At 62.0% G+C, this 23,790-nt stretch overlaps 1 protein-coding gene and 1 long non-coding RNA gene across 4 annotated transcripts; one reads left to right on the forward strand and one right to left on the reverse strand.

Moving 5' to 3' along the window:
• Window positions 1–428: 428 nt before the first annotated feature.
• Window positions 429–2,918, reverse strand: LOC116737818. The gene is made up of 3 exons (XR_004343046.1): window positions 2,251–2,918; window positions 619–1,389; window positions 429–458 (listed from the first exon to the last, which is right to left on the reverse strand). It is a non-coding gene; the product is annotated as an uncharacterized LOC116737818 (long non-coding RNA).
• Window positions 2,919–3,719: 801 nt separating this feature from the next.
• On the forward strand, window positions 3,720–22,623 carry GLIS2 (GLIS family zinc finger 2). Of its 3 annotated transcripts, XM_030301286.1 has the most exons (8): window positions 3,720–3,753; window positions 18,420–18,662; window positions 19,467–19,639; window positions 20,174–20,350; window positions 20,431–20,564; window positions 20,672–20,793; window positions 21,437–21,634; window positions 21,765–22,623. In XM_030301286.1, the coding sequence occupies exons 2-8, from the start codon at window positions 18,491–18,493 to the stop codon at window positions 22,562–22,564; spliced, it is 1,776 nt and encodes a 591-aa protein (XP_030157146.1). In that variant the 5' UTR covers window positions 3,720–3,753; window positions 18,420–18,490; the 3' UTR covers window positions 22,565–22,623. The 3 variants fall into 3 exon arrangements, with proteins under 3 accessions (XP_030157146.1, XP_030157144.1, XP_030157145.1); XM_030301284.1 differs by lacking the exon at window positions 3,720–3,753 and having other exon boundaries at window positions 18,434–18,662; window positions 20,675–20,793; XM_030301285.1 differs by lacking the exons at window positions 3,720–3,753; window positions 21,437–21,634 and having other exon boundaries at window positions 18,434–18,662; window positions 20,675–20,793.
• Window positions 22,624–23,790: the final 1,167 nt, after the last annotated feature.

Consider the following 23,790-nt stretch of genomic DNA (forward strand, 5'->3'; position numbering starts at 1 on the left):
GTGCAGGACACCCTTCTTGCAGTGTGCATGTGTGTGAATGAGTGAGCTGTGTCCCCTCTGGATACTGATAGGTAAGGGGTCCCCACTAGACTGAGAGATTTCCTTGAAGACATGGATAGGCATACCTAGCCCAATGCACAATGTAGGGCCTCAGTAAATGTTGACGAATAAACACATAATAGGAGCTTAATAAGCATCTGTTGAATGAATGGGAACCTCTGAGATGTTCAATAAATGTTTATTGTTGAAAGTTTAAGGGACCAGATTCAGCCCCCCAAATATATCTTTCAGCAATTATCCTAGCTCAGACTACTATAACAAAATAACATAGATGGAGTAGCTTAAACAACACACATTATTTCCAACAGTTCTGGAGGCTGAAGTCCAAGATCAAAGTGCTGGCAGATTCAGTTCCTGATGAGGACACTCTTCCTGGCTTGCAGATGGCTGCCTTCTTGCTGTAAGTTGGGGAACTTCTGGTTTAGTACTAGCAGGGGTGACAGTCCATAACACAGGAGAGGGGAACAGGTAGCAAAGGATGGTTGCTCAGAACAAGGACTCTTAGAGGGAGGAAGCCCAGGGTGATAGGAGGGGGGGAGGACATCCCCTCTTACCCACCTTTCACTAAGAAGGAGGAAGCCAAGCTTGGTGTGACTGCTATAGCAGGCGCTGCCTCCTGGAAAAGCACAACCCCCCACAAAAAATCCTTTCAGAGCCTGGCCCTCTCAGATGTCCTGCACCCCCACCCCATAACTTTTCTGATGCCCCAGGGAGATAGTGTGTTATAACACAAGCTTTGGAATCAGCTCAGCTGAGTCTGCAATCTGGACCATGTCTCTCACTAGCTTCTAAGACCTTGGCCCAATTACTTCTCTGTGCCTCAGTTTCCTTCTCTATAAAATGGGAATAATAATAGGACACACCCTCAGGGTTACAGTGAATATAATAAAAGTGAGCCATCCAGTACAGAGAAAAAAACTCGTCTGGCTGAGAACTGGGGGTTTCTGGGTCGGGTCAGCCCCACCCATATTATATAGTTCTTCACTCTTGTGGGATTTGCAAAAGCCAAATTTAGGGGGTTACTGGCAGCTAAGGGGACTCCATCTGGGTCCTGCAATTGTGGACACTAGGTAGTGATGGCTAATATGTGTTAAGAATGTACCTCATTTAATCTCCAAAACAACCTTAGAAAGGAGCAAGGTGGGAAATCCCAGCTCAGAGTTCCAACTGCGAGCAACCTGCTTGTCCATGAAAACTAGTGTGTGTAGAAAAACATTGAGAAAGGCCCTCCCAGGGTGAAGGTTTCTTATGGTCAAGTGCCCCTCAAGGTGCAGAGGTCATTGGACTTACCTGGTCATTGGATTCAGGTCCTACTGGATTGTAAGACCTCTGAGGGCAAGGACAGCTGAGGTGGTCACTCTTGTTTTCACTCTCGCCCCGCCCCCCCCCCCCCCCCCCCCCCCCCCCCCCCCCCCCGCATCCTCCCCCTCCCTTCGAGGTCGAACAACACTTTGCCCCTGGATGCAAGGCCGCCCTGCGGGCAGCATAGTCGCGATCCCCGGCGCGCCGGGAGGGGGCGCTCTGCGGCCCTCAGCCTTCACCCCTCCCCACGCACCCGCTGATCCGCGGACCGCGAGAGTCGGCCCTTAACAGCCCCCTCCTGAAAGGTGCTAGGTCCCAAAGCTGGCCTGCCCCCAGGCCCATCTGCCAGCTAATGTTTAACCCGGTCTCGCTCCACATTATCCACACGAGGGAAATCGGGGTGGGGTGGGGTGGGGTGGGGGCAGAGGAGGTCACCTCTAAATCGCCACTCTTCGGCCTACAGGCCTTTCATGTATTACCCAACAGTTCATGAGCACCTACTCTGTGTCTATTCACATAAATCGTGAGTACCTATTATGTGTCCATTTATGCAACCGTCATAAGCATCAACTGTGTATCCATTTGCCTAAAATATAATAAGCATCTACCATGTGTCCATGCAAAAGTTTAAGAGCACCAGCTGTGTCCCTTTACGCAACAGTCATGAGCACCTACTATATGTACATTCGCTTAATATATAATGAGCACCTACCCTATGACTATGACCATCCGTGCAACACGTCTTGAGCACCTACTAGGTGCCAAGCTCTGTACCAAGAGCTGAGGATGTTGCGTGATCAAGACCCACCGGCCTCGGGCTGCGGCGGGAGACAGCAGCATCAAATACACGAACGAAGGCGTAATGACACCCGGAGTTAGATGCCTCACCTATAGAGGATGCTTTTCGTCTCTTGGGCTCCTCAAGGCCAACTGTGAAGCGGCAAGGCTGGCCAGTAGCAGGAGGACTGTTTTTGAACCAAGATTTGCCACCTGACAGCAGAGCAGCAGGAAGATAACTGGGCGGGGGCTCCAGATTGGCCCAAACAAGACACATTCAGGAACTCAGAGCCTGGGTTCAACATCAGGAGGGAGAAACAGCTTAGGCGGGTGCGGGTGCCGGGCTTTCGCACTCGCCGGCATCCACTCCCACCGCGCGTCCTAACCGCGGGCGCCGCGCTGGACGCGGAAGGTCCCAGAGCGAGCAAGGACCCCCGCGGCGCTCAGGCTGGGGATGCAGGTTGTCCCAAATGCTGGGACCAAGACTGGGGCCGAGCGGAAGCCAGGACTGTTCCCGGCCCGACCTCGTCCTAATTCTACGGGGTGGGAAACTGAGGCCGAGGGCAAGGCGGGGACCAGCCCGGCGAGGGACGGGAGGGAGGGGCTCATCCCGGCCTCGAACCCTGGCTTGCGCCTCCCCGAATCCGAAGCCGGGGCCTCTGCCTGCCGGGCGCTGCCCGCGCGTTCCTGGAACTGGGCTGGGCGGAGAAATCAGGGCCTGCGGAGAGGCATTCCTGCCGCCCTCCCCGCCGCCCGTGGCCGCGGGGGGCCTGGCCAAGGTGACCCCGCGGGAGGGAGGCTAGGGGCCCCCGCCCCCTCGGCCGCAGCGACCTCCTCCATCTTCCCGGTCTTCGGGGCTTTTCCTCTGGGCCCGCACGCCCTCCCTCCGGTCATCAGCGCGCCCGCCCCCTCCCCGGGCTTCCCCGAGGGCGGGACATCCCTCCCACCCCCACCCCCGCGCCCCGCGCCACCCCCAGGCCACCTCCGGGCCGTGTCCCAGCGCTGCCCTCGGGCCGGGGGCGGGGCTGCGGGGGAGGGGGGTGACTCGGGGATGGGGCCGAGGAGGACGCGCGTCGCTCGGCCGCGGCCCGCCGCCCCCTCCCTCCCGGTGCCCGCTCCCCGCGGCCTCGCCGCCCTACCTCCCCTCCCCCGGCCCAGCGCCGGCTCCCGTCCGCCCCCTCCCCCCCGACGCGCACGCCCCGCCTGGCAGCTGGCGCCCCGGGCCTGGGGCCGCGGCGGCGAAAGGGGTTTGCTGGGAGGGCGGGCGCGAGGGAACCAGCGGGGGAGGGAGGAGGGAGCGAGGCCGCCCCCCGCGCCCCTCCTCCTCCCCCCTCCTCCGCGGCTCGCCGGGCCCTCCTCCCCGCCGCCTCCCTCCTCCCTCCTCCCTCCCTCTCTAAGACATCCCCGCACGGCCCGGCCGCCGCGGCCACCTTCCCTGCCCGAGCTGCAGATGTGGCGGAGCGGCCGGGCGCCGGGCGGCCGTGCCAGGGAGCCCGCGCCGCGTGAGCCTCGCGCCCGGCCCCCGCCCGCCCCGGCCCCTCCCCCGCTCGCTCCCCCGCCGCCCCCAGACCGCCGGAGCCCGCAGCCGGGAGCCCGACCGCCCCCGCCGCCGAGGTAGGAAGCCCCGCGGCGTCGCGCGGTGGGGATGGGACTGGGCGGGGGGGGCTGGGCTGTCGCGCGGGGGCTGCGGGGGGCTGCGGGACCCGAGGGTCGCCTCCTCCTCCCGCGTCGGCGCCTCGCCCCGGGCCATTGTGAGCCCTCGCCGGGGCCCCTGCGCTCGCTCCCTCGCTCCCTCGCTCGCGCGCTCCCTCCCTCGCCGGCTCCCCGGCCCCGTCCCTCCGTCTCTCCGTCTTTCTCCTCCCTCCCTCCCTCCCTCCGTCCGGAGGCCGGGCCGAGCCTCGGCCGGGCCCGGGGCGGGAGCAAACTTCGGCGGGGAAGTTGGGCGGCCGCGGTGGGGGCGCGCTGCGGGGTGAGAGGGGGCCCCCGGAGCCTGGGCACGAAGTTGTCTGGGGCAGCCGGGCAGCCGCCCCTTCCCACGGCTGCGCTGGGGCTGTTTCTAGGACGGGGTTTGAAAGGTGTCTCCTCCCTTGTCCCGGAAAGTCTCCCCCCTGCTGCCCCTGGCCAGCCCCGGCCCTTCCTGGGGGGGCAGGGGAAGGGAGGCGTCCCTGGGGGTCAGGACAGGGGGTACTGCCGCGTCAGGACTGGGACACTGCAGTCCTGTATGGCACTTTTTCGTCCGCCGCCGCCCAGGGGGAAGCAGAAGAGCCTGGCAAAGTGATGAGGGCAGGGGTATCCAGCCGGCCTGAAGGAGGGTCTGAAGGGAGTGGGGGAGGGGTGAGGCAGGTGCATCCCGAGGGAGGGAGAGGCAGGCACCCTGCTTCCCCGCAGGCCCCCTGGAGTGGGGCTGGAGTCCAAGCTGGCACCTGGAGCCCCTGGCACTCTGCCCTGGCCAGTCGGGTACTCAGGCCACAGCAGGGCAGCATGCCGCCTGTCCCCGGGTCCAGGAGGGCCCGCCTGGCCTGGCCACCCCCAGGCGGTGATGGTTGCAGGGATCCTGGCCCTGCCCTGGGGCTTGGGAAGCGGGAAGAGATCCTGGGAGGAGCCCTGGGCCCCCGGCCATCACAGCCTGGGATCTTGGCTCTGAAGGGAACGCTTGACACCAAGGGGGCAGCCAGGGAAGCCCAGGACCTGGCCAAGGCCTGGGCTCTCATCGTGGCTCTTGGTTTAGGCCAGGGACAGGGGCCGAGCTGTGGTCTTTAGAGGCAGCCATCCTGAGGGTCTCACACGCCTGGTCCTGGCATCCCGGACGAAAGGTGGGGCTTCGCTGAAGCTAGAAAGCAGCTAGGAGACATTCTGCGCGCCCCCCCCCCCCCCGGCCTTCCTCAGCTCCCAAACGCAGGGAAGGGGAGACTGGCCCCTCAAGTCTGCCCACCCACCCAGACCTCTCCAAGCCCTACTCCTTGTGCCACAGTGCCACAGCTGTTCCAGCCCAACCCACACATCCCTCCATCCCTCCCCGTGACCTCGGAGCCTTCCCCCTCTGCTCCTCCTTCTCCCCTCTGGGTCTGGGCTGGGCCTCCCAGCTGGCCCTGGCCCACTCTGGGGGAGGGGCTGCACCTGGGGAGCCCTTCCCAGGACACCCCTCTCCGAGCTCCAGCCCAGCCCATTTTACAACCCCACACCAGAGCTCTATTTGGCCCTCTCTGCAACCAGCCAAGCAGAGGCAGATGCCAGGGGGTTGGGGCACAGTTTATGGGGGTTGGGGACCCCTTGGAAGCAGCCCTGTTTTCCTTAGCTCCTTACCCTCCCCCTCCTTTCCGGAGCTGCCATTAGCGCTGACCCTCTGACCCCTAGTGCCTGCCCGCCCTTCCCTGTCTGTGACCTTTGACCTTTGGTGTTAAATCCCTCCAGCTGGGGCTCTTCGGCCCCTGGGTGACCCTGGCCCAGGTCCCCTGGGGGGCCTCTCCCTGCTTCTGGCTCTCTAAACAGGGACACCTGCCAGTCCCTCCCTCACTGATGGGGAGGGGGTGCCCCAGAAAGCCAGACAGTGAGTCACCCCACTTCCAGGCACCACTGCTTTTGGAGTCAGTGGCTTTGGGGGATTCGCTAGAGCCAGGCCACAGCCTGGAGGATGAGTGGGAAAAGCCCCTGGCCTGGGAATCTGATGTCCTGGATTTGAGTTTTGGCCAGGCCACCAACTCCCTGGGGTCCTTGGGCCGGCTCCTCCCCTTTCTGGGTCTCAGTTTCCTCATCTGCAAAACCAAGAAAGAGGTCAGACAAGGTGAGCTTCCCGAGCTGGAGTCCCTGAGAAGACTTGGTGGGGGGGGGCAGGGACTGAGAAGGGGGGGTCAGGCCAACAAAAGCCAACTCTCAATTATCCGTGGGTGGAGCCAGTATGAATAACTGGATGCCACAGACATCCAAAAACCTCATTTCAAACAATCGTGTGAACCGCGTCCCCCCAAAGCTTTTGTTGTTTCTCAAAAGCCAGCTGCAAACGGGTAGCCACAGCAATGCTTTCAGCCTGGGCTCCCCTTGCTGGGAGTGCCCTTGGAGGGCACACTGGCCTGCAGGAAGACAGAGCTCTGCCAGGGCCCCTCCTCGGGGCCTGTTGGGGAGCCTAGACCCCTCTCAGCCACACCTTGCGGGCCCCACTCTCCTCTCCCCTCCTTCCCTGGCCTGGCCTTGGCCCCAGGCGGTGGGAGTGTCTTCTGCCACCTAATCCTCCCAGGGTCTGAACCGCGGTATAGAAGGAAGAATGTGTCTTCCTGACGACATTTTCCCATGTGCATTTTCAGCTACCCTGACTTGCCTGGAATCCGAATTTCCCACTTGGGCGAGGGGGTGGGGACGGGGTGCCGGGCAGAGTTTGGGGCAATCCCAGGATGAGGGAGGGTGGCGACAGCTGTGGCTGGGGGACCAGATGTTGGGGCTGGGGCCTGCAGTTAAGCTCTTTGGGAGGCATTTGGGGTGGGGCCCTGGTGCTGGGAGGCACATTGGGGTTTGAGGGGACAAGATGGCTGCCCTCGCCGCTCCTCTGCCGCACCGGATGCCTCTCCAGGTTGTGTCCCAGGGGGAGACTGTGGAGGCCCCTCACCCGAGTGGGGAACTGGGCTTGCAGTGGAGAGGCCCTGGGTCGGGTGGAATAGGGGCCCTGCTTTTTCTGAGGCTGCCGAGAAGCCTCCCTCTATTCAGGATTATTGTTCAACCCCTTCCTCCATTCAGGGTTATTATTGTCATTTTATATTTCACACAGATGACTGAGGCCAGAGGGTGACCCGTGGAAGGTGCCAGGTGGTCCCCCCACCTTAACCCAGAGGTGGGGAGTGTTCCTGGCGGCTGAGGGGGCACCTCAGGGCCAGCCAGAAAGATGCAGATCCTACGTGCCTGGTTGCTTCCCTTGTGAAAGGGTCATAGAAATGGGCGGCCCTGACATATGTCTGGGATTTCACCTCTCTGAGATGGGACACATAGCCTTTCCCCAGCCTGCCACCTAGCCTGGGTGTGGGGGACCACAGCTTTTGCAAGGCCCTTGGGACACATCTGCCCCAGTGGCTCCAGCATCACCCTGGTGAATTCTGATTCAGGTGGAGCTAGGGGCAGGGACTCAGCATTTTCAACGTCTCCTAGGCTCTCTAGTGCTCTGCTGACTGGCTGGGGTTGAAGCTTTGATGCCAGAACAGGAAAGGATGTGCTGCTAGGGGTTCCTATGTAAGGCCTCAGCCTAGAAAAGTCCCAGGTTTCTCTCTGGGTTCCAACTCCGCCCTTGAAACCCCTGCTGTCGCTGCAACTAATAAAAATATGCCAGCTTCGGTCCCTGGGGAGGTGGGGGTGGGATTGGTGAAGTGGATGGGGGATAGAACTTCACAGGGGGAACAACTCCCTGAAAAAATCAGCACAGTGCCTCCAGTGGCCCAGCGAACTTTGCAGGTGTTGACGTCTGTCACCTGAAATTGCATTAATTTTGTGAGGAGGATCCTGTGCTCACTATTTCACAAATGAAGGGACTGAGCTTAGGATGGACAAGGGCCAGTGGGCCTCTGGGCCCGAGTTCCCAGGTCTGCCATGGCTGGGGGAGGGCTATCTTGTGGCCGGTTTCCCAGCCTGAGATGAGAGGGGACCCTGCTCTTGAGGGGAGCCGAAGCTGGCCCCAGCAGCTGTGGACAATGGGCCCCAAGACTCCACCCTTTCCCGGGCACCCTTCTGGCCTTAGCTGCAGACCGCTCTACGGGGGAGGTGAGGTCTGCCCCAGGTCCATAGGGGTCCCCGGCCCTTCTTCCCATTCCAGCTCTGGTGCTATGGGACCCTCCCAGGGTGGGGTCCTCCAAACAGCTGGTCCCGGGGGAGCCTCGGAGGCCTGACCTCCCATCCTGGCTAGGATGCTTCTCTCTAAGCTCCCTCAGGCTAGGCAGGGCGGAAGCTTTGGCTCTGGGCATCTTGAGGGGTGGGAGCTCTGGCCTTCTGCTCCTTCTCCCCCTCCCAGATGGGATGGAAGCTTCTGGTTAACTGGTGGTCAGGCCGGGAGGAGCCTGGGGGGCACAGGGATGTGAAGTGATTCCAGTGTTAGGGTGGGGGGAGGACTTCCCATCTGCTCCAGATGCCCCTGGTGGGGGATGGGCTGATGGCCTGAGAATCTTCCAGTGGGAGTGAGGGGAGAGGCAGGGGCTTCCTCAGGCCCTTTGTCTTCAATGTCTGGGAAGCCAGGTAGTACTCGCCACAGGGAGGGCCCCACTATGGAGCATGTGACATGTGTGTGCACACGTACTCCCGCCTTGGCAGATGGCTGTCTGGGGAGGGGACTGACCCGGCCCCTGGCCCCCTCCTCCAGTCATGGCCAAGGGCGGGTGGGAGGCTACAGAGGCCCCAGGAGACTGCTGAGCTGCCTGAGTCAGCCCTGGGAAAACAATCCTGCCCAGCTGACAGGAGGGTCTTGTCTCCTTTGCACAAATGCACTCACAGGCTAGTGCCCCGCTGGGACCCTGGGAGTGAGGAGGCTGCGGTGGGGGCTGGGTGTGTGTGTGGGGGGACTGAAACTCAGAGATTTGAGGGCTTGGCCTGGGGTCACTTGGGGTCAGGGAGGGACAGAGGGGGACTAGAGCCTAAGACCGTCAGGCCCTGGCCCCTGACGTGCCGGTTCAACCAGGGAATCCCCTCAGCTCCACTCCTGTCCACCCCCACCCCCATCCCCTGCAGGGGCATGAGGGCATGACGTGGGGGCAGCTGCGTCCGGAGGAAGCCTCTCTCCCTCCCTTTTCCCCATCGTCCATCTGGGTCTGGCTGGCAAGTCCCAGCCTGCCTGAGCCATTTCTCCCCTGGGCTACTGCCTCCTGCATCCGCAGCCCCCCAACCCCCATCCCCACACTTGCGGGCTGACTGCCCCTGAGCTGTGATGTCCTCCTCCCCCTAGGCTGTGGGGCCCTCCATTGTCCTGTCTGTTCTGAAGTCCCCCCCACCCCCAGTTCTGTCTGCCTGCCAGCCCCACCCTCTTTCAGGCCAGGCCCCCAGCACCACCTCAGGATACCTAGTGGTCACCCTGCATGGTCCTAGGAGCGGACATGGGCTCAAAGGAGGCCAGGCCCGGCAGGCCCCTACTCAGTGGATGTTTCCCTTTGGGTTTGAAGACCTCCCCCAGCTTCTGGACTTGCTCGGCTGCCCAGAGTGAACAAGTGGGGAGGGGCGGGGGCAGCGGGCGGGGGCAGCGGTGGCAGGGAGGAAGGAGGGGGGAGGAGTCCAGAGTTCAGCGCAGGGCCCCTGCTGGGCCTGCTCGAAGGCAGCTCTGGGGTGGGTTCTATGCGGGCACGGGGTGGAAGTGGCAGCAGAGAAGCTGGGGGAGCTAGGCCCTTCCAGTCATCCCAGCTGAACCAGGGCACTGCTGGTACCCCGTCCTTGTCCAGGTCTGCTCCCGGGTCCTTTGCCCTGGACAGGGAGAAGGAACCCTCTGTGTCAAGGCCCAGGCCCTGCCCCTCACCTTGACCTTGGGCCAGCCACTTCTTGCTTTGAGCCTCAGCCCCTCCATACGTACCCACCTCACCTGGCTGGTGGGCACCACAAATGGAGTCATTCACTCAGGAGACGGTCACTGAGTGCCAGCAGAGGGCAGGTGTGTTGGTGCTGTTCAGGGAGTGCTTAGGGTGCTGGGGCTCCAGTTCACTTTAGGCCAGCCCTCTCCCTTCCTGGGTGGGGAAACTGAGGCTCAGAGCCTTGCCCACATCAGAGTGGGGCAGGCCTGTTTTCTGGCTCTGCACCCCCAGCACTTTGTATCCCTGCCCCGTTCCCGATGGTGGAAGGAGTGAGCTCGGTGTAGGGGCCGTGGGAAGAAGTACAGTGTTCTGTCTGTTCCATGAGGCTGTCACCTGCTCTAGGACTCCCTTCTTGGAATGAGGCTCTGAATGACAGGTGCAGGGGTAAGTGCCTGGGGCCAAAGGTCGGGGGCAGCGCATATGACACTCTGTGTGTGGGCCAGGCACCCAAGGTGTGCTCAAGCACCGTTCACACTGGAGCGTCTGAGTGGCTCAGTCAGTTGAGCATCCGACTTCAGCACAGGTCATGTTCTCATGGTTCGTAAGTTCAAGCCACCTCTATCAGTGAGGAGCCTGCTTGGGATTCTCTCTCTCCCTCTTTCTCTGCCCCTTCCCCAACTCACGCTCCCTTTCTCTCTCTCCCTCTTTCAAAATAAATAAACTTAAAAAAAAAAAAAAAGCTGGTGACATTGTGGCATTAGTGAGGACTTGGACCCCAGATGAATGTGGCAGGCAGCACAGGGCCGCTACAGGGCTGGAACGTTTCCCTCAGCAGCCTGGGGACAGAAGTAGGTCCTCTGCTCAGCTGTCAGGCACCTGGAAGAACAGCCCATGTACAGCTGCAAGAGTCTGAGGTTGGCCAGGGTGAATCAGGAAAGACTTGCTGCAGGAGGGGGCGGGTAGCTGGAGGAGAATATGCGAATGTGGAAGGTTGTCACCAGAACCTGGCACCCAAGAGGTGAGCAAGCATTGAGCTCGTGGGAGAAAGGGAATCCTGAAAAAGGAGGTGCTGCAGGGAAGAGCCTGGGGACAGGAGCCTCTGGGCTGGAAAGAAAGAGGGCACTTTCTGTGTGGAACACTCTGTGGCTCCCCGGTGCCCTCCAGGTCCTGGCCCAGCCTCCCTCTTGGGCCCCCTCTTCTGGGTGAGGCAGGTTTGCTGAAGGTCAGCCGGTGCCACCCCCCAGGCCTCTGCAGCATTGGGCCCAGAAAGCGTGTGGGCTTTGGGGCCTGGAAGTGAACCCCAAGATGTGCTCCTTACAAGCTCTGTGACCTCTGCAGATGACTGAAGCTCTCAAAGCCTCCACCTCCCTCTCTGGGAAATGGGAAGGGTAACAGCCAGATTGCAGGGCCGGGAGGGTGTATGGAGATGGTGAGCGGGTGGCAGACTGGCCTGTCTGGCTCTCAGAACAAGTTAGAGGGCCCCTGGGTGGCTCCGTTTGTTGGGCGCCCAACTTTGGCCCGGGGCGTGATCTCATGGTTCGTGAGATTGAGCCCTGTGTCGGGCTCTGCTGATAGCTCAGAGCCTGGAGCCTGCTTTGGATTCTGTGGCGCTCTCTTTCTTTCTTTCTCTCTCTCTCTCTGTCGCTACCCTGCTTGTGTTCACTCGCGCTCTCTCTCTCAGAAATAAATGAATAAACTTAAAAACAAAACAAGTTATGATGTGATGCTCCGTCTGCCCCAGCACTTCGCCCCACATCCCCTCTTCTCGGGAGCAGCCCATCCCAAGCCTGCCCCCACTGAGGTCGGGGCGCCCTTCATCCTCGCTCACCTGTGGGCCCCCAGAACTGAGTTGGGTGGAGGGCCTGGTGTTGGAATGCGTAACTGAGCGATGGGGTAAATGAGGCGGAGGGAGGGAAGGGCCAAAGTCCAGCTCGCCTTGCCTGCCTTGCCCGCCTCTGCCCACAGCTGGCAGGTGCTGTTCAGGGGACCTGGTGCTCATCCCAGGGTAGCGGGACGGATGGCCCGTGGGCAGGAGCCCCCCCGCCCCCCGGACTCGGGAGGTACTCACTGGGTTGTCTTGCAGCCAGACTCAGTTGGGGAAGTGCAGGGTTTCCTTCCCTTTGGGGACTGGGCCTCATCCCCGCTACTCCTCCTCACTCCTGGGTCCCAGCCCCTGACGCTGGTCCCGTGCTATGTCCTGTGTGTACGGTGTCAGAGCACAGGTGTGACACGCATGCATATGCCTGTATGTCCGGGTGCACTGGGTGCCCGTCCATGTCCTATGGGACACTGGCCGTTGCCTTTCCTGGCCCCAGAGGGTTCTGGCGGGGTGCCCAGCCCTGCCTGTCCACCATGAGTGGCAGTGCTGCCTAGCAAGCCTGGCCTCCTCCTGCCTAGGCCTCAAAGGGTGTGTGTCCCTGTCTGGCTCCCCCAGCCCCATGCCAGCCCCTCCCAGGGATTTGGGCAGCCTGGGCCCAGCCCTTCCCTTCCCAACCCCGGGGGCGGGTGTGGGGGCTGCTTGGCGGGCTCGCCCCTGGCTGAGGCCCAGGTGCAGGCAGTGCTCATAGCCCCAGGCACCCCCCCCCCCTTACCCCGCAAGCTGGGCAGACAGGAAAATACCAGACATAGTTGTGCAAAGGTGGCTGCAGGCGGGCGGGCAGTAGGGGGTGGAGGCTGTGAGATGGGGGCCTAGAAGCCACTAGGCCTGGGGGGCCTGTGTGCCAGGCTGGCTCTCGCAGCTGGGCAGGCCAGCACATCTGTGTGAGTGTGCACATGTGGGCCGGACCCGTGTGGGAGTTGCTCCTCCCTAACCCCCCAGCCTGGTGGCACTAGGGAAGGAAGGGCATCTCCTGGGAAGCCAGGACTGGTGAGGGGCGTTGCGGGTGGGGGAGCCAGCTGTGAGCCTTCCAGCTTCAGCACTGCCTGAACTATCTGGGTGAGCTTGGCAGGCCAAATGATTGCATGGGGCACCCCCAGCCCAGAGCCAGGAACAAGAATCTTCAGGGCTACTGGTTGCTGGCACCTCCCGTGTACCAAGTGCTGGGCCAGGCTCTCCCTGCAGGGCGTCCCGAGTCCCCACCTTCCCTGGTGAGCTGGGCACCTTATACTGTACCTATGTTTCCACCCAAGGCTCAGAGGGGGCAGCAGGGACCCATCTGAGGCCCCACAGCAGGGGTGGGAGCTCAGGGGACTGGGACCAGCTAGCCTGGCTCTGGGTAGCACTATCTAAACGTGCCGGAGTGAGGATCCTGGCACACACTCCTGTTCAGGTGCTGCCCAGCTGAGGGCTTTCTTGAGGCCCCCAGAGCTGAGGGCAGAGACCTCATCCCTGGTGGGGTCACTTGGGGCACTTGCACTCCCACCTGGGTGGGGTCTGCCCACCCAGGGGAGTCTGGGGGCGGTGATGGAGGGGGCTGGCTGAGGGCCCACCTTGGGTGGGGGAGGGGCCTGCCTGCTGAGTGAGGTTCCCAGGGAGGGCAACCCCCTTGCTCTTCCAGGAAGTACTGCCTGCCCTGGCCCCTCTCCCGGGGCCTGCTGCTAGAGGCCTCAGGATAAGCCCCTCCCCTGGGTCCCGGGAGGAGGCCTGCTCCTTCCTGGACCGCACACCGCCTCTCCAGGGCCTCCCTCTGTCTCTGATGCAGTCAGGCTCTGGAAGGTGGCTAGGGTCAGCTGTGTCCACTCCACAGGACAGCAGAGGCCTGAAGCTTTCTGAGAGGCACAAGCTTGTTTAGTTGCACCGTAAAATGAAGGCCATGTGGGCCCAGGTGAGAGTGAGACTCTGGTGTCTCTGGGTACAGCGGGGATGATCATGATCCCCACTCAGCTGTCCTCACAGCTCCAGGCCAGCCAAAGCTTGGAGGTTTCAGCGATGGTGACAGTTCATTCAACAAGTCTGATCAAGTACCTACTATGTGCCCAGCACTGTTTTAACTGATGATTATTACATAATAATGGGAGACATTAAGAAATTATAGGATGTGTGCATCATTACCCAAAACCCAGTGAGGGGTGTCTTATTACTATTACTGTCATCCCATTTCAGAGGTGGGGACAATGAAGCTCAGATGGGGAAGTGACCTGCCCTAAGACACATGGGCAGGAAGTAGCAGAGCCAAGTTGGAGACCCAGGTGGTCTGACCCGTACTTGGAGCGTGCTCTGCTGCCTGGTCAGGAAGGGGGGGTGCGGAGACATGGGCTCCGCCCCTGCCCCCAGCCCCTGCTGCCGGGCTGCCAGGAGGGTGGAGCTCTTGGCCAGAGCAGGGAGGGAGCCGGAGCGGTTCCCAGGAATGTGGGGCCGTTTGCTTTGGCAGCATATCTGCCCTCAGCTCTCCAAGCCTCCCTGTGCACCCCCCCCCCCCACCAGAGTTGGCCCCTCCAACGCCCACCCACTGCTGCTGCCCCTCCTAGGCTCTGTACCTAGCTCCCACAAACCCCTGGGCAGGGAGGGTGTGCCCGGCTGGAGCACCTTTGCCTTCCCCCGCCTCCTCTCCCCCAGTGAGCACAGGAGGGGCCAGTAGTGAACATGGGCTTCTGGACTCACCTGGGCTAGAAAGCCAGTCCTTCCACCGACAAGCTGTGTGACCTTGGACAGGTCACTCAATCTGAGTTTCAGGTTTTGCATCCGTAAAATAGAGATGACCAGCACCTGCTTTAACAGGTGCTGGCTTTTTGCCTCACCACCAACAGCTGGCTGTTGGTCCTGTTGTAATGTAATATTCGCTCATGGCTTGCAGTGGGCTCGCTTCCCCCTCCAGCCCTCAGTTTCCCCATTTATGAGAACAGCATGTTGATAGTGATGACCCAGTCACCGAACACCAGGGAACCCATGGAGCAAGTGGCCGGGGGGGGGGGGGGAGGGAAGGGACTTACTTCCCCTTTTCATGAGATATCAAGAAAGCCACTGGACTTTTGAGAGGTGCATCTTGGGCCCTTGTCCCTAAACTCTAGCTAGATGGGCATGGTTGACCAAAGGGCAGCTTCAGGACTGCCTTGGGAATAAGGGGTAACTCTTACATGGCCCCAGGCTGCTGTGGCGTGCACAGGGAGAGCCCCCAACGTACAGACAGTTCTGACCTCTCTCTCTCTCTCTCTCTCTCTCTCTCTCTCTCTCTCTCTCTCTCTCTCTCTCACTTCGGCAAGGAGCCCCTGAGAGCTTCTCAGGGTGGGTATGCCTAGCTATCCCCTCCACCCACACAGGCACCCCTCCAAGCTCCCGGCCAACCAGCCGCCCTCCTCCAAGGAGGGAAGGAGGGGCTTTATTCACAGCAGAGTCCAGCCCACTCCCGAGCCTGGTGAGCTCGAGCCTCAGTTTCCCCATGGTCGTCGTGGGCACCTACTCCCAGTAGGGGTTTTAGAGGGTTCCAAGAATCCATGGACAGCCGGTGCCTGACACATGGTAGGTGTTGGACGGATGTTGACCGCCCCCCACCCCCAAGCAGCGTGCGTCCCACCCCAGGCCACAGCTCCCTGGTGGAGTCCGTTTCCCACCCACCCCCTCCACCCCGCCCCCCGCGCTCGCCCCGCCCGCCGCGGGTGGGCTCGGCCGCCAGGTAGGCCGGGCCGGGCGGGGGCGCTCGCCTGGCGCTGCAGCTGGGGGCCGTCTGCGCGCGGCGGCCGGCGGGCGCACAATAGCGGCCATTGTCTGGGCCGGGCCGGCGGGGCGGGCGCGGCGGGCGCGGCGGGCGGGCGGGGGCCGGGCCCCGGGGGGTCCCGCGCGGCCCACCCTCGGGGTGACCCCCGCCCCGCGGGGAGGCCGGCCGGGGTCCCGCGCCCGCCCCGCCGCCCCGGTGGTCCCCGCGCCGCCCCGCTTCCTCCAGCTCCCTGGGCTCTAATTAGTTCCTTGCGCAGCTGGAGCAGCGGCGCGGCGCCCGGCAGCGCGACCACCTCGGCGCCGCCTCTCTGCCCGCCCGCCCGAGGGGAGGGGGTCGCTCCCGGCAGCCGGGACGCCGCGTCGCTGCCCCGCTGTTGCGGGCTCCGGGCTCCGCCACTGGTTCCGAAACTCGACTGCTCCCTCCGAGCCGGGCACGTCACCCCTCGGAGCGTCCCTGGCCGCCTCTGGGAAACGGGTCGGGGGGCCCGCTTCCCCAGCCCACCTGGTTGTCCAGAGCGTCGAATCGGGTGCTGGCGTGGCTGGCCTCCGGAGGTGATCACGGCGCCAGCCCCCAGGGTTCCAGGCCATGCCGACCGCCTCAGAATCCCGGGAGCGTGCCACCCTGGCTCTCACCTTCCCCACTCCACGCAGCCCCGGAACAAAGAGCAGAGCCCCAGTTCAGAAATGGCCCCTGCAAACTGGGGGTGGGAAGTGGCAGGGGACACCTTGAGGCTGATCAAGGTCAGGACGGAAGACCGGTCATGGGGGTCTTCCCCTTGGTGTGGGACCACCTTTCGGAGGAAAATTCTGGGTGGGGCCAGCCTGGGGCTGGGTGTGCTGGGAAGTGTGGGCTTGTGGGGTGGCTTTCGCTCCTTCCCCAGGAGTGGGGGGCTGGGCTTCTGGGCTGGGTTCTGGCTTCCATCCAGATGAACCCCTGCCTCCGGGGGCAGAACCCAGTGGCAGGAAGTGTGTGTGTGTGTGTGTGTGTGTGTGTGCGCGCGTGCACGCAGGAGGTGGTTCTCTGGGGACTGAGCCTGCTGATTAAGGAGGCTGCTGGAGTCCCCACTCCCACCTTGGGTGCTGTGCTTGCCCGGCTGTGGGAAACAGGCTCCTCTAAGGGCCCTCCCCAGTTCTAGGTTGAGACAGTGACTCCCGCAGGTCACTGCGGGACCCACAGGTTAGGGCCCCTCCCTGGACCCCTTCTGGCCTGGGGCAGAAGCCAGTAGGGCAGATGCCAAAGGATGTTACCTGGGCAGGGTTACCAATGGAAGTGTCAGTTTGAGTTCCCAGTTTCCAAACCATCCTGCCCTCATGGTCCCCTTCTCCAGAAGGTCCAGTTGGTGGTGGGGGATGGAGACAGAGGCTGTGGGGAGGCCTGTGGCCCTAGGCCAGCTGAAGGACCAGGCCACCAGCCCTTCCTGGCTCCTGAATTCTTAATCAGCATAAATATTTACTTCCTTCCTCCCCTTCCAGGCTCCCAGCACAGAGGAGCTTCAGGGAGGTTGGACTGGGCCTGTGTCTAAAAATAAACAGGTGGAGGGACAGGCAGACACACAGACAGACATAACTGGGGGAGGGGGGTCAGGCAGAGGGCAGCTCCCTGTCCAGCCAGAGGGAGAGTGGAAGGGGCCCAGATCCATCCATCACTGTCACTCACCCACCTGCCCACTTTGGGTCTGGGACTCCTAAAGGACAGGGTGGCAGCCTGATGCCAGCCCTGCTTGCATCACTGGGAGTCCCTGGCCCTACGTGGCCTGGGGGGCAAATCCAGACAGATCTGACTGCTCCCACCTGATGCAGTTTAACTGGGACAAGTCAAGTCACAGATGGGGCCCCACCACCAAGTGCAGCTGCCCTTCCGTGAGCTCTGCTATCAGCCGTGTGCTGGTGGGGTCTTGGGATGTCCTAGAAGCAGAGGGTCCTAATCGAGGGAGGGGGCTGCCTTGTTCCCTGTGTGTTTGGAGGGTCTTGGCAGACGTGGAGCATGTCAGTGCAGACACATGAAAACAGAGAAAACTGTTTTAAGTTGCTGAGGTGCCTGGCCTGGGAAAAGGATGAGTGGGGACGTGGGGGCTGCCCTCCTCCTTCCTGCTGCATCAAGCAGGTCTGCACATGTGTGGGCCACTCCGATTCCCAGGCAGAGACTGACAGACACTGAAATATACGGTCATTTACCATGTGGTGGTTACAGGGATGTCCTGTGTTGAATTATGCAAACGTGGATTTGGTGAATGATGTAGAGTGTCTCACAGTGTTAGCTTGTTCAGCAGATAGATTTTCAGGGTGTGATCCTCTCAATGAACAAATGCAAGGAAACACTTTTGACCACATGCGAAAGGCTGCCCCTGGAAAAAGGTTGAGTTTGGAATAGAGAGTTGATCTTGCTCTCCTGTCATTTGTACGTGAAGAAAATGACACCATTGAGAATTTGTAAGGAAGTAGTGAAAATAACAGCATGAGAACTTACAATAAAAGAATATCACCAGCGCTGGTCCACTTCCCTCCAAACCCTGTCCCTGGCTAGCCTGCCTGGATCACAGTCCCCAGCTGCCCCCTGGTGGCGGCCCAGAGCCCTCTGGGTCCCAGGCCCATGGGCACCTCTCTGGACCTCACCTGGGAGGCAAGGCCACCTGTCTGCACCCCCATCCTTTGGGCCAGGTTTTGCAGCTTGCCCGAGACACACTCTCAGCCTCCTTCCCTTGCAGGTGGTCACAGCTGCCTGGGCCCAGCACAGTGGGCCCTTGGCAACTGGTAGCTAAGGGACCACTCCCGGCTGCCTTGGAAGATACTTGTCGCTCTTCTGGTCTGGTTCTGGGTCTTCAGGCTCAAACCGGGCATGTGATCCCGAGCACTTTTCCCTCGGTCAGAAATAACCTTTGGGACATGGCTGGCCATTTCCAGGGAGATCTGGCCTGGAACCTGGTAGTTCTGCCACTTTCTAGCTCTGTGACCTGAGGCAGTGTCTCTAAAACTCAGTTTCATGGCTGAATGGACTCTCTGAGCTTTGCCTCCAGAAAAGACCTGAGGGCAGCGGACATGGAAGCTGTCCGTAGGTGGTTGGCTCTCCTCCTGCCCCCTGGACCAGAGCCACTCAGAGGGCCTCCCTTCCCAGGGAGATGGCCTTCACACTGCGGGACATCCATGCTCCGTCCCCTGTGGGCTTCAACGGGTGCAGCCCGAGGAGAAGCCTGAGGTCACAGTCTCACGACACAGCTCCTGTCCTCTCCCAGGTTCCTGCCTGAAAACCAGCTTGGGATCCCCCCGCTGCCTGCAGCCACCTCCTACCCAGCCCCCCATCACCATGCACTCCTTGGACGAGCCGCTCGACCTGAAGCTGAGCATCACCAAGCTCCGGGCGGCGAGAGAAAAGCGTGAGAGGGCGCTGAGTGCAGTCCGGCACCGAGCTCTGCACAGGGAGCTCGGCCTGGTGGACGACAGCCCCACCCCAGGCTCTCCAGGCTCCCCGCCCTCAGGTACAGCACCCCCAGTAGGCAGGGAGGTCTCGGGTCCCAGTGAAGCCGTGGCAGTGGGAAGAATGTCTAGGGTGTGTCCACCAGGATGTCCACAGCCCCTAGCAGCTTTCAGCCTAGAGCTCTGTCCATTTATCCTTAGCAGTTTGTCTCTGGAAGTGACATTGTCCCCAGGGGGAGGCAAATGACCTGCCCAGTTCATGAAGCTGGCACAGCAGAGCCAGGATTCAAACTAGGCCTCCGGGAGGACACAGAGGGGCCGGTGGGGGGGGGGGGGCAGGGGGCAGGGGATTCACAAGTAGTGACAAGGCCCTGTGACCCAACTCCTGGGCTCTGAGGTCAGGTCAGTAGAGATTGGGGACCGAGCCCAGCAAGATCTTCTCAGGGGGTGCTTGGGGCTCAGGACTCCCACTCTGCCTCCACTGAACCCTGAAAACCCGACCTACACATGTGAGGTGTAAGGCTCTGGAGGCATCCTGGCCCCAACGCCTGGTGTTCCAGAAGGGAGCAGTGAATCAGGAAGGGGCCCAGGAAAAGTCCGAAAGGTCCCTACCTACCAGTACGACAGGAAGCCAGGGGTCTGGCCTCAAGTTCCTGTTCAATGGGTACTTTCCACTCTTTATCTTGACCGATGTCTGAACTCTCATGGTGATGCGGGCCACATTGGTCAGGTGCGCAGCCTGCTGCTAGATGCGTGGGGTCCCAGGGTGGTCCAGGGGTGTGAGGGTGGCATCTGCTTCCAGGGTCGTGGTGGGAGACTCACAGGACCCTCAGCCCCAGCACCTCTGAACAGTTTTTCTCTCTTAGGCTTCCTGCTGAACCCCAAGTTCCCCGAGAAGGTAGAGGGACGCTTTTCGGCTGCCCCTCTGGTGGACCTCAGCTTGTCACCGCCATCTGGGCTGGATTCCCCCAATGGCAGCAGCTCGCTGTCCCCTGAGCGCCAGGGCAATGGGGACCTGCCTGCAGTGCCCACCGCCCCGGTGAGGAGGGCATAAGGGCTCTGGAAAGAGGTGTATTGGTTTCCTGGAAGGGACCACAAACTGGGTGGTTTAGAACAACGTAAATGTATTATTCTGTCACAGTTGTGGAAACTAAAGTCTGAAATCGAGGTCTCGACAGGGCTGTGCTCTCTCCCAAGGCTCTGGCAAGAATCCTTCCTCACTTCTTTCCAGCTTCTCTTGGCTCCCGGCGTTCCCTGCCTTGTAGCTGTGTCACTCCAGTCTCTGCCTCTGGTGTCACCTTGCCTTCTTCCCTCTGTTGTGTCTCTGTGTTCAAATCCCCCTTTCTCTTATGAAGACATCAGTCACTGGATTTAGTGCCCCCCAATCCAGTATGACCTTGACTGCATCTGCAAAGACCCCATTTCCAACTAAGGTCACACCCAAGGTACAGGGGGTTGGGACTGGGACATGTCCTCATGGGGGACACAACCCGCCACAGGAGACAGGGGTGGTGGGGACCTGCTGGCCCAGCAGGGCGCACTGACCAGCTCTGTCTCTCCCCTCTCCCCCTAGGACTTCCAGCCGCTGCGCTATCTGGATGGCGTCCCCAGTTCGTTCCAGTTCTTCCTGCCTCTGGGCTCCGGGGGGGCCCTGCACCTGCCTGCTTCCTCCTTCCTCACCGCCCCCAAGGACAAGTGCCTCTCACCAGAGCTACCCCTGCCCAAGCAGCTGGTGTGTCGTTGGGCCAAGGTGAGTGGGGGGGTGGCCAGGAAGACCGGGGTCAGTGTGCACAGCCCCGCGTAGACTCAGAACCTTCCCCGGCCCCGCAGTGTAACCAGCTCTTCGAGCTCCTGCAGGACCTGGTGGATCACGTCAACGACTACCACGTCAAGCCTGAGAAGGACGCAGGGTACTGCTGTCACTGGGAGGGCTGTGCCCGCCACGGCCGCGGCTTCAACGCCAGGTGAGGGAGGGCGAGAGGGGGGCCGGGGGAGAGGGGCTCCGGAGTCCCGCGAACTGAGTCGAGGTCCCCCCCCCTCCCCCCCCCCCCGCACCGTGCCCTCCCTGGAGCAGGTACAAGATGCTCATCCACATCCGCACGCACACCAACGAGAAGCCACACCGCTGCCCCACCTGCAGCAAGAGCTTCTCGCGCCTGGAGAACCTGAAGATCCACAACCGGTCGCACACGGGTGAGTGGCTGGGCTGGAGGGCTGGCCCCGGGGCAGTCAAGGGGTGAGGGACGCATCTCACCGTGCAGTTGTCGCTTTGCGAGTGCCACTTCTGGGCGAAGCCTCTCCCGCGGGTCCCCTCTGCATCCGCCCTTGGGGCACAGACACATCTCCAGGCGCCGCACTCAGAGGCACTCAGCACCGTTGTTTGTGAGGCTTTGTGAGGCGGCGCGTGCCTCCTCCTGGCTCTGCCCAAGCACACGGTGGGGCCAGCCTGGTGACACGCCCACATACCTGACTTTAAATTTCCCAACCACCAAAAAAACCCATCCTCATTGCCGCATTACACAAAGTACAAAGGAAAGAAATGAATTGCAATGACGTATTTTCTCAAACCCGATATATTAAAAGACTGTCAATGAGACATTAGATTGCACGAAGTCTGTGGAATCACAATCTGGTGTGTATTCCCTCCCCCCCAACCCCGTGTGTTTTACGCTCACAGCACAGCTTGGTTGGGGCCGGCCACACTGCAAAGGCTCAGAGCCTAGAAGTGGCTCCCCGACCGACGTTTAGTAAATGTGGAGGCGTTTTCCGGAGCCAGAGCCGGAACACAGCCCGGCGAGCTTTCCTGCAGCGCTCACGGTGGGCCACGTCCCAGCAGGGTCTTCCTGGAAGTGTGGAAGCAAATGTGTGGTCCTGCCGGTGGAGGTGGTCGCTGTCACCCACAATTTGAAGCACGGGACCGAGGCCGAGGGCACGCCACCAGGCCACAGGCAGGGCTGGGGTGTGACCGGGGACCAGGCCGGCTGCTCAGCGCCTGGGCCCTGCTGCCCCCAGCTGGGAAGAGATCTCGTGCCAGGTGCCAGGGACGCCACCGCCCACGTCAGAGAGTCCCCCACTCTCCGGGAGCTCTCTGGGGCCGGGGGGAGGGGGGGGGAGTGCGGAGGCTGGGCTGGGGAGAGGCCCCTCACGCCGGCACTGCCCTGCAGGTGAGAAGCCCTACGTGTGTCCCTACGAGGGCTGCAACAAGCGCTACTCCAACTCGAGCGACCGCTTCAAGCATACGCGCACCCACTACGTGGACAAGCCCTACTACTGCAAGATGCCCGGCTGCCACAAGCGCTACACGGACCCCAGCTCGCTGCGCAAGCACATCAAGGCCCACGGCCACTTCGTGTCTCACGAGCAGCAAGAGCTCCTGCAACTGCGCCCGCCCCCCAAGCCACCGCTGCCCACCCCCGATGGCGGCCCCTATGTCAGCGGAGCCCAGATCATCATCCCCAACCCTGCTGCCCTTTTTGGAGGCCCCGGCCTGCCTGGCCTGCCCCTGCCCCTGGCCCCCGGCCCCCTTGACCTCAGCGCCCTGGCGTGTGGCAATAGCGGGGGCGGTGGGGGTGCAGGGGGCATGGGCCCCGGGCTGCCGGGCCCCGTCTTGCCCCTCAATCTGGCCAAGAACCCGCTGCTGCCCTCACCCTTTGGGGCTGGTGGACTGGGCCTGCCTGTGGTCTCCCTCCTCGCTGGCTCCGCTGGCGGCAAGGCCGAGGGGGAGAAGGGGCGCGTGGCAGTGCCAGCCAGGTCTCTGGGCGTGGAGGGCCGCAAGACACCCCTCGAGAGGACTGAGAACAGCCGCTCCCGGCCGAGCCCTGACGGACTCCCCCTGCTGCCGGGCACCGTGCTGGACCTGTCCACGGGCGTCAGCTCGGCGGCCAGCAGCCCAGAGGCACTCGCTCCGGGCTGGGTGGTCATCCCTCCAGGCTCCGTGCTGCTCAAGCCGGCTGTGGTGAACTGAACCCGCCTGGTGGACAGCTACCTGCGGCCCAGCTAGGAGCTCCCGGCCCCCTGCCCCCGACGAACGGAAACTCTTCTGCGAAATAGCAATAATGTCCTCCTGCCCCTGGGGCCTGGTTGGCTGTGTCCCCCAGGCAGACCCAGCCCCAGACAAGCTGGGCAGCAAGGATGGTGCTAGAAGGTCACTGGTGGTGTCCCAGGCTCCGGAGGGGAAGCTGGTCCTGCTAGCCAGGGAGAGCTGTGCTCCTGGGTGCTGAGGCCTCGCTCACCTCCAGCCCACCCCCTGCCCTCTCCTTCACCTAGTCCTCAGATGCCCTGGCCCTCCACCATCCTCCCTCATCCAGGACCTCCCTCATCCAGTCACCAGCCTGGGTAGGTCACCTGTCCCCTCCCTGCCATGACCACCCGCCAGCCATGTTCCCGTCCTGCCTAGCCTCTCTGGGCCCCTGCTCTGGGGGCTTCTTGGACCCCTTTCCCTCTGGCCCACTCTCCAGAGGGAGAGCAAGACAGACGCAGGCAAAGCCACAGGAAAAAGCCACCTTATCCCTATGACAAGGCGCCTCCAAACTCCGAGAGGGAGGCCCGCTCTGCCAGCTGCCCCTCACCACTAGCCTGTCTGGAAAGAGCCAGCATGGAGGGTCAGCCCCTTGTCCAGGCTGGACACTCTCCCAAGTGAGGGGCCCACTGACCACTCACCTGCCCCTTCACTACTGGGCCTTCTCCCTCTCCTTTCAGGGAGCCCTGGGGATGTGGGGAGCAAAGCCCTAAGCGAGGAAGAGAGATGCCAGGACCTGGGGCCCTTGCTTGGCTCAGGGGGCAAGTGGGACCAGGATTGGCCCAGGGCAGTGCCACTCTGCACAAGGGACCATGGAAGCTTGCAGGGTGTCAGGAGATGGGAGGCTGGCTGGGGACAACCCCAGGCTAGGACACAGCCCCAATTCTGGGGGTGCCAAGTCACAGCCAGCACACAGGAGGGGTAGGGCTCCAGGCCAGTGCTGGGCATGGGACCTTTCCAGAGGCCATGGACAGAAAGCCCCGGGCTTGGGGGTGGTAAAGCGAACCGGGATGGCCATGGGAGGGCCCCAACTCTGTGCCTGGGGAGGGGAAGCTGGAGGAAGGTGCCTGGATTTAAAACATGATTGTTTCCTTTGGCTTTGGCTCCTCCCAACTGAGCCTCTGTCCTAGAGGTACCCCCCCGCCCCCCACTTTCACTGGCATGGGCCAGAA

This window comes from Lynx canadensis, chromosome E3, assembly GCF_007474595.2.
Source record: "Lynx canadensis isolate LIC74 chromosome E3, mLynCan4.pri.v2, whole genome shotgun sequence".
Taxonomy (NCBI): Eukaryota; Metazoa; Chordata; class Mammalia; order Carnivora; family Felidae; genus Lynx; species Lynx canadensis.